General features: G+C 32.7%; 1 protein-coding gene across 11 annotated transcripts in view; it reads left to right on the top strand.

Moving 5' to 3' along the window:
* LOC113803632 (trichohyalin) overlaps positions 1 to 17500 on the top strand; it is a 141580-nt gene that overhangs the window by 59401 nt on the left and 64679 nt on the right. For 7 of the 11 annotated variants that reach the window (XR_011399665.1, XM_070140804.1, XM_070140801.1 and 4 more), the window contains exons 3-7: positions 12822 to 12911; positions 15173 to 15358; positions 15698 to 15798; positions 16025 to 16521; positions 17072 to 17095. Coding sequence is in view for 10 of the 11 variants with exons in the window: in XM_070140804.1 (XP_069996905.1) it covers positions 12822 to 12911; positions 15173 to 15358; positions 15698 to 15798; positions 16025 to 16521; positions 17072 to 17095 (898 nt within the window). In the remaining variant the exon portion in view is untranslated. The remainder of the gene's footprint in view (positions 1 to 12821; positions 12912 to 15172; positions 15359 to 15697; positions 15799 to 16024; positions 16522 to 17071; positions 17096 to 17500) is intronic. The other 4 variants (XM_070140802.1, XM_070140798.1, XM_070140800.1 and 1 more) reach the window with 4 other exon arrangements.

Here is a 17500-nt window from a genome sequence, read left to right as displayed (position 1 = left end):
CAACAGTCTTGACCATTGTTACACTAATACAATGGCTCTGTAAGCTGAATATCCATCCACAATTCTCGTATACAACATAAACTCTGATGATAGATAAGCACTTTATTTATCTCGCATTTTTGCATTATAGCACAATCAATTTTCCATATCGCTATAAATGCACCTTGACAATCTAATCTTTATATATATCACATAGAAGAAGGTACACATCACAGGAAAATTCGCAAAAATTCATTCTTTCTGATTTTCGAAAGTCCTACAAAATTTTCACAAACAAAAAACGCTCGGGATGCGCCCATATAATATTCGTAAGTATGTATTAATATAACGAATGATAATTTCCTATTAATAACATAATACCTTCAGATACAAAAGACGCGAAAGATGCACAACATAGAAAAAAATAATACACAAATGTATTCAGTATAGTATGAATGTTCGTAATTACAATACTATAGAAAATGGTAGTGGCCATGCTTTTGTTATTAATTTAGTTTTTATTGTCAATTTATTTTCTATATTGTTGTTATCATCATCATCACCATCATCATCATCGCGTCATCGTCATTGTCACTGTCATTGGCATTGTCATTGTCATCGTCATTGTCATTGTCATTATAATTTTTATGATTATTATTATCAGTATTACTGTAATTATTGTTATCATTATTATTTTACCATTATTGTCTGTATTGATTATCATTGCTAGTATTGTTATTATCATTATTGATATCATCATCATTATCGTTATTACTATTTTTAATATTTTTTTTATAATCAATATCATTATTGTTGTTGTTGCTCTTATTATTATTTTTTGTTATCATCACCAATACTATTATCTTTATTGTTATTGGTTATTACTGTTGTCATGTTCATTCATCATCATCATCATTATTGTTATTATTATTATTATTATTATTATTATTATTATTATTATTATTAATATTGCTATTATTATTAGTAGTAGTAGTATTGTTATTATTATTATTATTATTATTATTATTATTATTATTGTTATTATTGTTATTATCATGATTATCAATACAGTTGTTGTTATCCTCATTTTGATTGTTATTGTTATCATAATCATCATCATTATTGCCAATATTATTATTGTTGTTATCATTATTGTTATTACCATTATCATTTTTGTTAATATCATGATCATTATAATAATAATTATAATCATTGTTGTTACTATTATTATTATCATTATATTCATTATAGTTATTCTTATACTTATTCTTATTATTGTTATTATTATCATTATTACCATTATTATTATTATTATTATCGTTATTATCACCATTATCATTATTCATATAATCACGATTATAAAAACGACCATGATAATAATAATGAAAATAATAATGATAATAATAATGATAATAATAATGATAATGATAATTATAACAACAACAATGATAGTAAAGATAAAAACAATAATGAAAGTTTCATTATCAATATAGTTTTATCAATATTTTCATTACTATCGTTATTATTGTTATCATTATCAATAAAGCTGATTAGTAGAAATATTTGAATAATCTTTTATCATTACCATTAATATCTATATTTATTATCATTAGTTTTATCATTATTGTCCTTATTTTTATTATTATCATCATTACATCCGCAAAGAAGGTTATGTTTTTGGTACCATTGGTTAGTTAATTAATTGTTTGTTTGTTGTTTAGCAGGAAACTCAAGTTAAGAATAATTTTCATATTTTTTTTTATTAGAGGTGTATCTTGGCCTAACTTAGATGGTGGTGATCTGGATCTTAATCAGGATCCAGGATTTTATTTTTATTTTTGCATCATATACCTCTATTGCCTTTCTAATAGCGGTAACTGTTATCATTGTCCTTTAACCTCTTCATTATTGTTATTATTGGTATTGTCGTTTTCATCATCATTATTATCATCACTATCATCATTACTATTGTTATCATTATTATTACTATTATAACTATAATAATAAATATAATTACAATGATTATGATAATAATGATGATTATCATTATTGTTTTTCCATGAATATCATCATTGTCATCATAACTATGTTTTTATTTTTTATAATAGTGATAATGAAAATGATAATAATAGTAATAGTGATAATAATAATAATGATAATGATAATAATAATGATAATGATGATAATGAAAACAATAATAATAGTAATAATAGAAATAATAATAACAATGATAATGATGATAATGATAATGATGATAATAATAATGATGATAATGATGATAATAATAATGATGATAATGATGATAATAATAATTATAATGACAATAATAACAATTATAATAATAATAAAAATGATAATATTAATAGTAATACTGATAATAATAATAATAATAATAATAATAATAATAATAATAATAATAATAATAATAATAATGATAATAATAATTATCATCATTGTTAATACTGTTTTTAACGGCATTATGATATTATCATTATCAACATTACCATTGCCATTTTATTCATTCATTATTACTATTACTATTACTATTACTATTACTTTTACTATTACTATTGTTATTTAGATATTGTTGTTATCGTTTTTATTATTTTCTATATCATTATAATTCTTATCATTATATCATCATCATTATGAATAGTATGATCCTCATTTTTATCTTATCATTATTTAGGTAATTATGATTATTACTGCTATTATCAATGTTACATCAATATAATAATGATAATAAGAATAGTAATAATAATAAACATACTAAAATAATGATAATAATAACAAGAATAAAAATAATTATCATTATAATTATCATCCTGAATAATATCATTACTGTTATTTTCATTACTTTTATCATCACTATCATTACCATTGTTATCATCATCATCATCATCATCATCATCATTGTTGTTGTTGATATAATCTTTATCAATTTTATTATTACCATCATTATTCCATTATCACTATATCACTATTACTGATATCGCTTTGTTATAATCACTATCATCATTATTAGATTATTATTATTATCACTGTTATTATTATTATCATCATCATCATTATTATTATTGCTACTATCATTGTCATCATTTTCATTATTACTTTTATTATCATTACTATCATTATTATCATTGTTGTTATCATTATCATTAAAATTGTTATCATTGTCATTATCGTTATTGCTGTCATTATACTTTCATCATTATCATCATCATAATCATTGTTATAATCATTCTCATTAATATTATCATTATGATCATTATAATTTTTATTGTTATCATCATTATCTTCATTACTATTATTACTATAATTAGTGGTAGTATTGCTTTTAACATCATTCTCATTACTGTCATTATTATTGTTATTATTGATGTTGTCATTTTCATTACTATAATTATATTTATTGTTATTACCCTTATACCATTATTTTTATTATCAACATTTTGTTATTATTATTATCATTATTACTATAATAATCTTTACCATTATCATCATTTCCATTATTTGTATCACCCATAATATGATTTTTAATCATCATTGATATCATTATTCTTTCTACTTATTATTATCATTATTCTCATCATACTTATCATCATGTTGATCAATGCTATCGTTGTCATAATAATCATTATCGTCATGGTATTGTTTTTGTTACTATTTTCAATGCCATTATTGTTATCATCATTATCATTTTCTGTATATATTTATTATTATCATTGTTATCATTATTATTATCATTATCATTACAATTTTTATAATCATAATAATAATAGTAATACTAGTTATAATAATAATGAAAATACTACTACTACTACTATTGATAATGATGATAATAGTAATAATTATTATTATCATTATTACAACTATTATTATCATTATTATTGTTACTATTAATGTCATCATAATCATTGTTGGCTTTATCAATGTTATCATTATCCTTTCAGTTATATCATCTGTATCAATACCCTTACTATTATCAAAATATAATGATTATCATCAATATCATTCGTATAGTTATTATTATTAGTAGTAGTATCATTGTTATAGTTATCGTCACTAACATTATTATCATTACTATTATCACTATTGATATTATTAATTTCATCATTGTTATTATTATTATCATTATGATCTGAGCATTATTATTATTATTATTATTTTCATCATTATCTTTATTATCGCCGTTATCAGATCTTATATTGTCATAATTATCATCATTGCTATTTATATTCATATTCATATTATATTCATATTCATATCATTATTACTTTTATGATTATCATTCTAAGTATCATCATCATTACAATCATTACCATCATTTCATTTGAGCTTTAAAGATTCACAACAAAAATGTGTGATCCATTTTTTGTATAATTCGCTGTTGCCTCAGAAATTAACCTAGAGATATGTTTTGATGAAGAGTTAATTAATACCAGAAAATGAACCTTTTCCTGTGGTCCCTCCGTGGTTATTGCCAATTATTGGTTGACTAAAGCTAATCTACCGTAATTTTTCTTTGATCTACGTTTATTCACTAATTTTCATGATTCAATTCTTGACAGCTGTTCTGGCAGTTTGGTCTATTTATAATTTCTTTTACGTTTAACGATTTTGATTGATTTTTATTGTAATATGAGTTGTATATATTTTTTCTTTACAATTGATATCTATAAGAATAAGACCTTTATTACTGTTTATTAATGTCTGTTAATTATTTCTTTTTATGATCAGGATAATGAAAATAGTATGTAGTATAGGTGATAAAACACGAGAGGTAGTTGGAAATAGAAAAAATAAAGCAAATGGCTTTTAGATACCAGCAGTTGTCATAGTAGTGAGGTTTGTAACAGTTGCAGTAATAAGAGTAATACTATTGGCAATAATTAGGATGATTACAGTTGACATAAAGATGATGATAGAAATAATGATTACATAAATATTGAAAGTAGAAATAAGATTTTTAAAATAATCTTGATAGCAATGATAATAGCAATAATGGTGATGATGACATCATGATAAGGATGATGATGGAGGTGATGATGATAACAATGATAATGTTAAGAATGATAATAACAGTAATAATAATGATAATACTGATAATAGAAATAATGATAATGATAATAATGATAATGATAATCAAAATAACAGTAATGATGATAATAACAATAATAGTATTGATAATAATAAAGATAATAATAATAGTAATATTAATAATAGTAGTAGCAATTAAATAAAAATAATGAAAATAATAATACTAAAAATTGGTTCATCGATTCATCTTCAAATATGGTTCAGTATCGAAATCTACCGTATTTAAAGGGTTATATCTACCTCAGTAAAAAATCTTATAAGTTCGCTTCTGAGGCCAAGGATAGCACACTCTAATTCTTTATCATAATCCTTATAAAACTTTTCTCGTAATTCTGCAATATTTCAAGAAGAGTCGCTGATTATATGACCTCTTTCGGTGAAAATAAAAATGTTAATGATACGAGAAATAATTTATACGAGGGTGACGCTGATCTAATAAAAATAGGGATAACGAATAAAAGATAGATATAAGGTTACCGATAATGACAAAATGATGAACGAAAATACAATATAATAAGAACGAGGATAGCGACCAAATAATGAAAAGAGGATGAGAGCGACAGCATGATAAAAATGAAAAAATGATAAAAAAAAACAACAAAGCAGAAACCAAAAGGAAAAGAAAAGAAGAGAAAGACATTGACAGAGAAAACCCGAAGGTCTTCAGAAATCCCCATTTTCCGTCTCCTAAGGAATTCTTCTTGTCCGGATCCTTCAGCCTTGAGCGCCACCCTATCAGAAATCCTTAATGCTAAGTAAATTTGCGTCCTTTCTTTCGCACCGCCTGTGATCCAGAACCAAGGTGAAGACGCTGGAAAAAGATCCCTTTGATCCGCCCCGTGATATTTTTCCTGTTATTATTATCATTCGAGGAAAGGCTTTATTGAGGCTATTTATGAAGTCGCTTGTTTGTATGGATTTTTTTTTTTTTTTTTTTTTTTTTTTTTTTAGGAAGAAAGGGGGTGGGGGATGGGGAGGGGCAGGATGGAAATGTTCTCATTCGAACTTTGTCTGTCTGTCTGTGTCTATGTCTTTGTCTGTCTGTCTGTCTGTCTCTCTCTCAATCTCTCTCACTCTCTCTCTCTCTCTCTCTCTCTCTCTCTCTCTCAATCTCTCTCTCTCTCTCTCTCTCTCTCTCTCTCTCTCTCTCTCTCTCACTTTCTTTCTCTCTCCCTCCCCCCACCCCCTCCCTCTCTCTTTTTCTCTCTTACTTTCTCTCTTACTCTTTCATATGACCATTGTGTTTTAAAATGTATATGCCTGCGTTACTGTTCTTGCTGCTATCATTATCATTAATAGATTTAGATTTAAATATTTAAAAGATTTAGTTTTAATCCCATTTGTTACAGTGGAGATTTGCTGTGATATGCTATCTATTTTATTTTGGTTCTAAATCTCCCCTGTGTGCAAGGAATGGCCGGGGTTACTATCCACTAGCAGCACGTATTATTATTATTATCATTATTATTATTATTATTATTATTATTATTATTATTGTTGTTGTTGCTATTGTTATTATTATTATTATTACTATTATCATCATCATCATCATTATTATTATTATTATTATTATTATTATCATTATTATCATTATTATTATTGTTATTTTTATAATCAATATTGCTGGTAGAAAATGCAAACAGCTGCAATACACAGCACACTGTTACTATATTATTATTATTATTATAATCATTATCATTATTACATTATTATTATAATTATTATTACTGTTATCATTATTATTGTCATCATCACTATTATCATTACTAAATGATCATTGTTATTGTTATTATTACCATTATTATTATTTAATTTTTTATCATTATCAGTATTTTCATAATTATCAATATAATTATTATCATCACTACTACTATTATAACCATTATTGTTTTTATTATTATAATTATTTTTATTGTTGTTGTTACCTTTTTATTATTGTTATTTTTTATTATTATAACTGTTATTACCATTATCATTATTATTATCATTAGCATTATTACATTTTAATTTCATAAATAGTATCATTATCATAACTATTATTGTTATCAGTATCATTATTAATATAACTGCTATTATTATCGTTATTATTACTATGTTACTACTGTTACTGGTTTCATCATTATCATTAATGTTATTTATATCATAGTAGTTATCACCATTCATATTGTTCTTATCATCATCATTATTATTACTATTATTATCCCCATTATCATTACAATTATTATTATGATTATTTTTATTAACTACATTACCATCGTTGTTGCTGTTACTAATATCATCATTGTCCTTTTTGTTTCTATTATTAACAGTATTTCTATTATCATTATTACTATCTTTATTGTCATCACTATTGCCATTATGTTTCGTATGTTTCTTAAGTATTATTGAATGCTGTTTAGCTATTTTCTTTATTCTTACGCTCTTTTATAATAATTCATCCTTAATCTAGTGACCCTCATTATAACCACTACAAAAGCTGATACATAACAATACTATTATCATTAGAATCCTTATCATAATCACAGCTATTGCAATTATTCTGTAAGAGTCGCATTATGATCATCATAAAAATCCCCATTCTCAACACGCAGAAACTTTTTAAAGTATTGTGATAATTAGTTTATATTCGTATTATTTCTTCAGCTTATATCTCATTTCGTATACTCGTGGCTGGCTTCTCTAATGCCAAGACAAACACGCAGCCTTCAACGGACACACGCAAGCACACGCACACGTTATGTAATGCTTCGATTTGGGGAAAAAAATACAATGATTTTCTGGCGAAGTTCGGCGGTGACGTAATCGATTCACGGGACTGGGAAACATAGGCACATGACAACAATATATAATAGTATGTATATGTAGATTAAAAAAAAAAGAATAAGAAAACGAAAAAGTAAAGAAAGAAAGAAAGAAAAAAAAGAAAAAAAGAAGAAAAATATATATATGTATATATTTATATATGTATATATATATATATATATATATATATATATATATATATATATATATATATATATATATATATATATATATATATATATATATATATACATATATATACATACATACATATATATATATATATATATATATATATATATATATATATATATATATATATATATATATATATATATATATATATATATATATATATAAACACACACATATATATACATACATATATATATATATATATATATATATATATATATATATATATATATATATATATATATATATATATATATAAACACTCACACATATATGTGTGTGTGTGTACACCGTAACCTCTCATGCAACTACCAAAGAACACAGCCAAAAAACCCTCCCCCCCTCCACCAAAAAAAAAAAAAAAATCCCGTCCTCTGAATAAGAGAACAAGAATTCGCTCCTTCAGATATTACCTGTCTATCGGTTCCTCCTTTCTCGGATACGGACGCGCTACCTGGCCTGCCTGACACTGGCCGTCTGCTCTGCATTTACCTGGATGAGGCCACGCCCACCTGCGGGATCTGGGGGCTTTGCGTGCGCCGGGGGACACCTTCTGCAGGAGGAACCGTCGGGTCTTGGGATTTGGACGGGGGTAGGGGAGGGGGGGAAAACAGGGGTGGGGGGGATAGGGGAGTTAGAAGACGTGGGTAAAGGGGGGGGGGGGTGTAGGGATGTGGCTATAGGGAGTGCGGGGAAGGCGGATTGGGAAGGGGGTAGGGGGTAGGGGATGCGGGGACGGGAGAGATGGAAGGCAGGGGGGGGGGGGGGGTTATTCACGGATGGGACCGCAGGTGACCTCAGAGTTGTAGTATTCCGGCCGGTGTGCTCCCTGTCGCTCTCTCTCTCTCTCTCTCTCCCTCTCCCTCCTCCACTCTCTTTCTTTCTCTCCTTCACTGTCTTCCACCCCTCTCTCTCTCCCTCCTCCTCTCTTTTTCTCTCTCCTTCACTGACTTTCCCATCTGTCTCTCCCTCTTTCTCTTCATCAATATCCTCTCCCCCCTCTCTCTGTCACTCTCTCTCTCTCTCTCTCTCTCTCTCTCTCTCTCTCTCTCTCTCTCTCTCTCTCTCTCTCTCTCTCTCTCTCTCTCTCTCTCTCTCTCTCTCTCTCTCTCTCTCTCTCTCTATATATATATATATATATATATATATATATATATATATATATATATATGCATTAATTTTTTCTTCCTTCTCTCTGTCTCTCCCGCTCTCTATCTTGCTCTTCCTAAGTTTTTCTTCCGATTCTTTTCATAAATTTTTCAGGTTGCGTTTTCTCTCATTCTCGAAGATAATAAAATGCAATTTTCCTTAACGGTCTCTGTTTCGAAGTTGATTGATAATTGACCTTAATATCCGGATATATCTTTGCTTTCAGATTTAAACTGACCATTCAGGGCTTCGCAAGAACCGGATTCCATTCCGTCAGCCAATCACCGTCGTTTCTCCAAATTATCGGTTAAGAGGAAATATTTATCGTGAAGACAGTACGAAGCAATCTTGAGTAATTCGGTGGATTATTTCGATAGACAATGAGGACGAAATGATCGCTTTTATCAGACGTTGGTTCTACTGAAATATATAGTTATATTATGAAAACAAACAAACAAACAAATCATATATGTTTGAACAAGAATTATTATCCTCTTGTCTTTTTCTTTATTTTTGGGGCAAACGATTCACCGGGGGAATATAGTTGAAAATTGGAATTATGCGAAATTAAACCTAGAAGTTTTCGATATATTTTATTTTTGTCTGCGATAAAATTTCTTTCCTTTTTTTGTTCATCCTCCAAGCGGGCAGAATGAATAACTTTCAATAGAAGTTATAAACAGTGACCTACATTTCTTATAAAAATATCTTCCTACATTGTCTTCTTGGAAGTGTTTGTTAGCCTTTAATACATAAACTAACCGTTGTTGTCGTATTTCCACCAGGCTCATTAATGGAAACTATCATGGTAATTGTAATATTTAGGCAAGAAGTAGGTCAGAGTTATCTCTGGCGTGAAATTTGAATAAATTGTTCGTTCTCTCTCTCTTTTCCCCTATTCATTATATCTCTCTTTCACTGTTTATACTCTATTTCCCCTCCCTCTCTCTCATATACATCTATCTCATAGTATCTTTCATATATCTGTCCACCTAATGATCTATCCATCTATATGTGAACAAGCACACGCTCAATAAATACACATCATACCCATTATACTTACATCACCAAATCTACTTAGCGTTCGAATATATCATCAAATAGTATCCAAAGACAGTTTAGCTGAACAGAACCAGCTATTCCCCTGAGCACACACCCTCCCCATCGTTGTGTATGGGCGTCGACAAAGGCATTCTCTGGAGGGACTTCCTGATGTCAGCTTCCACGAGCGAATGATGCGATGTCATTAGTCCGCCGACGTCTCCGAAATGATTGATGATGTCCGTGGGAAGTGTGAGGGATGGAGGATAAAAGATAGCGTGTGTTCTGGGAGGAGGAGGAGGAGAATGAGGGTGGAAATCTCTCGGTCTCTCTCCCTTTTGTTCTTGTCTCGGTGTGTTTGTCTCTTTCCTTTTTTCTCCTCCCCCTCACTTTCTCTTTCTGTCAATCTATCTCTCACTCTTTCTCTGGCTCAATTCCTTCATCTCTCTCTCTCTCTCTGTCTTTCTCTTTCTTTCTTTCTTTCTCTCTCTCTCTCTCTCTCTCTCTCTCTCTCTCTCTCTCTCTCTCTCTCTCTCTCTCTCTCTCTCTCTCTCTCTCTCTCTCTCTCTCTCTCTCTCTCGCTCTCTCTCTCCCTCTCTTTCTCTCTCTCTCTCTCATGAAAAACCATACTATCCAGTACCGTTCTCTTAAAAATGTTAAAAAACGTCTTATGAAGAAAAATGGATATGGTGCCATGAGAGTATTGCAGGGACATCTGATATGAGCAAACCCTATAAAGTCTATAATGGACTGTCGCGAAGACATCAGGTTACACGAACCAGGATACGCATAGGATATCAGTACTCTATACCTTATGTATAGGATGCAGGTTTGGAGTAAAAGCCAGTCGTATAATCTTACACATTACTTGGTTGCGGGACAAAATTATCCAATCGATCAAATAGCACAGTCCAGAGTCCAGCACTTATCGATTTTATTATTCTTTTATAGATACTGGTCTTGTCTTTGATATTAGTGATATACTCTTTTCAGCAGATGGTTGATATGTGAATAATGCAAGGGCAATGACACAGCCTTTCAGCCATATAGAACGGCCATTTGATTGATAGCACAGCCAGTCTGGATAGATACGATAACATCTTACCCCGGCTATTTGAACATATATACATGTTCCATAGAAATAAATAAATAAATAAATAAAATCACATCAATCAGTCCCCCCCCCCCTCTCTCTCTCTCTCTATCCCTCCCTCCCTCCCTCCTTCCTTCCTTCCCTCTATCTCTCTCTCTCTCTCTCTCTCTCTCTCTCTCTCTCCCTCCCTCCCTCCCTCTCCATCTCTCCCCTTTCTCTCTCTTCTTCTTCTTAGTTTAATAACATGCTAATCAAGAATATCCTTGAAAACGCCAAGGGCTCCGTCTTAAGGATCTCAGATGATATGGATCTCTTTTGTATGGATTAAGAAAGGATCTGTCTTCATTACGGAATTTCTGAATCCTTATTATGGTTTGGTGGTGAATACATCAAACGAAGCACAGTGATATGTCTACGTCCATTCTACTTCATCTTATTATCATGAGGAATTTCAATAGTACTTCATCCAACGTGGAAGAATATGCTGCTTTTTTATATACATTCCCATAAAATGGATCTATAGATATTCTTCCATACAGGATACAGCATATCCATATTCACGGTACAGAGAAACGTGTTATTCGAGACGGCAAAGGGAGCGAGGGTAATGGAGTCAGACAGAAATAGAAAACGGTCTAAATCCAAAATTCTGGGAAAAAAATCATACGCGTTTGTATGATCATCCAATTTGGCTTTCACTTATAAGCACAGACACACAAAGGACAAACACAAAGATATACGCACATAAGCAGCGTACCACTTTTGTCTATTTTTATTCATCTATCTTTACATTTTCGGATGATAAGGAACCAACAGCATCAGCAATTGGACTCCAAGAACACTTTGCTCATGACAGATTCAAAAAGCGTAGCCAGTCAGCTGACCGTGCGTATGCCACACACGCTGCTCCCCTCCATGACGCTAAATTTAGTCAAGGCTCGAGAGAAGGGAGCAAAGTGTCATGTTTGGCTGACATGTGTTATGGTGTTGGCTATTCTGACTGTGTTACTAACCTGAAATACATCCTGGTGCGTTTCTTAGTCAGGGCCTTGCTATGGCGCTTGTCAGTCAGACATAAGCAATGGCCAAAACGGGCTTCATTTTGTCCAGTCAAAATTTCCCTTGAAATTTTTGACCTTGAATATATGGATGCATGTGGATGCATGCACATGCACACAGACATACATATGTGTGTGTTCATATATATATATATATATATATATATATATATATATATATATATATATATATATATATATATATATATATATATATATATATATTGACACAATCTATCATTATACTTACTGTCCTCATATTCATTTAAGCGTCGAACTTCCTGTACGATTTGTTACGCATTTTGCCTTATACTAACAATTATATTGAAAAAAATGTCTTTCTTCTTGTTGTGTCTTACCCTATTTATTCCAAGCCTTTTAATGTGTATTTCTTTGTATTTCAGAGATTACAATGACCACAAGGCAGTCAAGGAAGCTTCGGGCTCTACCACCTCCCTTAATTCGCTAAGCAATTACGACACTGGTACTACCAAGTAAGTCTAATCACGAAGGGGAATGATTAGGCCTTGTTCGGGTTCTGGTGAGACGGGAGGAAAGGGCGAGGTGGGGGGGAGGGGAAGTGAACCAGCGAACCACTGGAGGGAAGGGGAGGAGAGGAGGGCTGGGAGAGAACCAGGAACCATTCTAGGTTTAAAGAGCTTTGGAGGTCTCGGTTTTGCACGAGTTTCCCCTCGACTCGAGATCACGTAAGGTGTGGAGTGGCTCCAAGCTCGGAGTCTTTTGATTTCAGTACTAAAACTTTTGATTGGAATGGAATTGCTCAGTTTTCACTCTTGGGTTATAGTTCCCCATTGCTAAAAAAAGGAATGTGCAATACCCTTCCCCAGATCTATAAATTACATATTGGTTGTGATCAGGACTCCACCAAAATGTAAACAAACCTGATTTTCCTCTCTATCACTATCAGTCTTTTTATCCCACATTTTATTTTTTCGAAAAATATATATACCTCATGACATTTTCTTCCTCACCTATCAGGAATTGTCTTATCCAATTTTGAGAAGCAGTTTATTTGAAAAACTGTGTATTTGGGTGTGGCTACCAGAGCACAGTAGGTCCAGGTGTTGAGTGCTATGCGACAGGTTGTGCAAATAGAGTTGGTAGTCGCTCTTGCACCAACCGGCAGACACCACAAGCAACGGCAGACTTGCAACACGAAGAGGCAGCCAAAATCCGTTTCTTATTCTGATTTATGTCTTCACTGGCTCGGATTTCTGCGGAAGAAACGCTCTTGATTAACAGACTGTATTCCTAAAAAAAGTTAAATCTATTCGTCACTGATATATTTTCTAGTAACCTAAGTGACTGAACATAGATGAATCTGCAACTGCACTATCTCCTAAATAAATCTCAACTACATGAACTCTTCCCATCAAACTACATTGATCAAATCATAAAACGCGACCTATAAAGTTAAATATATCTTACCGCAGACAGAAGAAAGCCATATATCCCATCTTATCTGCTATCAATCGCCCTTTATCGTGTTGCTAATCTCCCATTGCTGTGTCTATCGGCGTTTTATTACAGCTTATTCGCACCCTACGTCCAACTCGTCCGCAAAGCTAGTTTTTTTTCTTCTATATAACGAAAATAATAACATTAATAATCCGATAAACACCGACTGATTAATGCCATAAATCCCATGGAAAGTGGGATGCCTAAAAGGGTTATAAGGTATAACCTGTATTAACCATAAAAAGAAAAACAAACAAACAAAAGACAAAGAAACAAATAAAACGCTATTACCATCTCACCCGCTGCTATGGCTTTTTTTGCGCGCTGCTATTTTCACGACTCGCAGGTCCGCTGGCTATTGAAAATCATAGAAGACGGGTTTCCTTTTAGTTTAATTGGTTTCTAGTTTATTCTGTCCGTTTAGCAGTAATTCCCGTTTTTTTTTCTTTTATTTTTAGATTTCTTTAATTCGTGCACTTGATTACTGATTCCATTGTTTTAGTTTTACTTTCTTTATTTGTTTATCTTATTCTTATTTAGTTTAATTTTCCTTTGTTTCATTTCGTGTGCATGATTTTGTTTTCGAGAGACAGTATTATCTATTAGTGTAGCCAAATTCGTGAGTGTTCGTGTAAGCATCTGCATCGAGGCGCGGATCCAAGAACGCAGATCGTGACGTCATTGTTTTGCTGATAGTGAAAAAAGAACAGTGATTTAGTTTTTGCTTTCCACTAACATCATGACCTTATTTTCTTTTTCTTATCTATCAGTTTTTAACTTTAAGTTCTTCTGTATTATTATTTTTTAATTTCTGTTGATTCTGTTCAATTGAATTTGTATTTCAACTGTTTAGTTTACATTATTATTTTTTCACATATTTATTTCATAAGCAGTTGATGGTATTATTGGAACAAATTTCCGTAGGCCATAAGGCATCAACAATAATAAGTGATTATTATATCATCAATAAGTGATGCATCAACATGTTCACATCGATATGTTAGAGAAAATAAAAGAAATTATGCACTTTATCTCTACGGAAGATCCCCCGTCCCATTGCCGGGATTCTTCCTTCTCACCCCCAATAATTCCATCAACTGACCCCGCCCCCCAACGAGAAATAAAAATAAAAGAGAGAGCCAAGCCTCGTCAGAACCGTACCGCGTGACCCGCCCGCGCCGACGCCAGCCTGCACGCCTCTGCCGCCCATTGCAACTGACGTGGTCCTCCTCTAACCCGTGTTTCCTCTCCCGCTGCTGTAACACGGAACAAACAGTAGCTTTTCCCGTAGACAAGACGATGGCAAGGATTCGAGTGGCTACGGCTCCAGGGATTCCCTTGTGTCATCCTCCAGAGTCAAGGATGAGGTCGAGGGTTACAGAAGGACACGTTCCGACCTGACTCCGGATATTATCGCCAGGGCCAACGAGGAATACGACAGAGACCAAAGAGCTGCGTCCAAGTGAGATGGTGTTTAGGATAGAGCGCCTTGAGTTGTGTCTTTGATCGTTCTTCTCACTAACTCACGTGTACTGATTAGAAAAAGTATAATGATAAATAAACCTGTGGCTTCGAGATGCAACTGTCTAGGTCGAGGATACTAGAGTGAGGCGTCCTTCGACTCTCACGTTCTAGTTCCTGGTGTGATTAACGATAGAATCGATAGAATTATACTCTTTGTTTCTAATGTCTTAGATGTAAGGTGCATTATAAACTTTTTTTTCTTTCTTTTTTCGTCTATATATGCTTAACATATCCTCCTTCCTCCTTCCTTTGTACTGATCACTCTCTTGTCCATCAGGTTAAATTCATGGGACAAGTCTCGACCGGTATCATGGTCAGCCCAAGACCTAAGGAAGGCCGTGGACGATGCCAAGGAACAGATTCGGTCTTCGAGAGAAGGTCGGTTCTTCATACGAGCTTGTAGTTGTCGAAGCCTTTGCTGTAGTTGTTTCAGTTCAAGACATAGCATATTCTGTTTACTCTTAACAGCGATTTCTTTCACATATTCCGCTTCAAGTAGATATGCTGGTGTATTTTTTGCGATTTTAGTGATTACTAATAATTACAATCATTAACGCAAAAGAAAGCATATATTCTCTCTGCCTCACCTAACCCGACCTTCCAGACCTCCACCGGCTGTATGGCAGCACCAAATCGTTATCTCAGGGCCTGGATAGCGACCTCAGGGACAGCTCAAATGACTTATCCACGAAGAACGACTCCACCTACTCCTTCTCCTCGTACCTGGCCATGCGCACCAAGTCCCCCGCTCGGCCTCCGCTGGCCCGGACGTCCTCCTTGCAAGGCACCGCGTCCACGTCCTCGACGGCGAGACGAAGCGAGGAGGAGGCCGCCCCGCCCGTCAAGGAGGAGAAGGAGAAGGAGACGAAGAGCTATTCGAGTTATTCGAGCGAAAGTAAGGGTTCGAGGTTCTCCTCGCTGTCGCCCATCTCGGAGGCCAAGTCGAGCCGCCTCTCGTCGTCGGAGGACAAGACGGAGGCGGCGACGGCCAACGGGAAGCCCCCGAAGCCCCCGTCGCGACTCAAACTCTCGTCCAAACTCTTAGACATTAAGGAGACGCCCAAGGAAGAGAAGCCCAAGAAAAATATCCTAAGTCTGAAGGTAAGGCGGGGATGCTCAGTCATGGAGGAGCTCACGTTTTCTTACCTTTTTATATGATTTCTTTCGTGAAAGTTTGTTAGAAATTTAAAAGGAACACAATAAAATGTAAGTTTTAAAGATGAAAAAATGTGCTTGTAATACTGAATCATAAACACATTTGTAAAGTAAATTAGTAAAGTACAATACTTTACACGCTGACACATGTGCGCGCATGCACATGAAATAACTGATAGATAAAAAGATGGCTGAGTTGAGCTATCTTTTTATCTATCTGGAAAGATTCCTTTCAATTTTGACAAAACTTCTACAGATAGTGAATTATCATTTTTCTTTTGTTTCTTTATTCCATTTTTTGATTATGGAAAGTATTATATATTTTTTAGTATCATGTTTTTTGCCTTACGTAGTGATAATGTTTAAATCGATCAGTCACATCTAAAAAAAAAGTGACTTATCATTTAAACATGAAACGTTTATTATTTCTCTATCCTTCCTCTTTAAATTTATCAAGAAATTGTCCCATTCTCCCTTACACATCTTTATTCTCCAGGGCGAAGGATACGGAAGCGGTTCAGTAAGTACTGGAACAAAAATGCTGATGGTTGTTTGTACCAATACCTGAGTTCTTTTTTTCTCTCTTTGTTGTTTTTATCCATGTTGCTTAGACGATGAATGTCAAACAACCACATAAACAAAGAAACACAAACAGATTCATTGCCCGCGTTGTTTATGCGTCAGTAGGCTTCCTCTTCTTAATGGGTAAAAAAAAAAGAAATAATGGGGTTCTGTAATAATGTGAAATAAATAACTGTACCAAGGACGTTTGTATAAATGAATGAATAAATGAACTAATAAATGAATATTTAAATAAAGCCGATTTGGGGGAGGAAATTGTGCTGCTGATGATTACACTTTGTTAAAGCGTGTTTTTCTTTTTTTTTTTTAACTTCATTTCTTCTTATTTTTTGGCACTGTTCTC

Source organism: Penaeus vannamei, chromosome 27, assembly GCF_042767895.1.
Source record: "Penaeus vannamei isolate JL-2024 chromosome 27, ASM4276789v1, whole genome shotgun sequence".
NCBI lineage: Eukaryota > Metazoa > Arthropoda > Malacostraca > Decapoda > Penaeidae > Penaeus > Penaeus vannamei.
The sequence above is the reverse complement of the archived record's forward strand: the minus strand, read 5'-3'. Positions and strand labels throughout refer to the sequence as shown.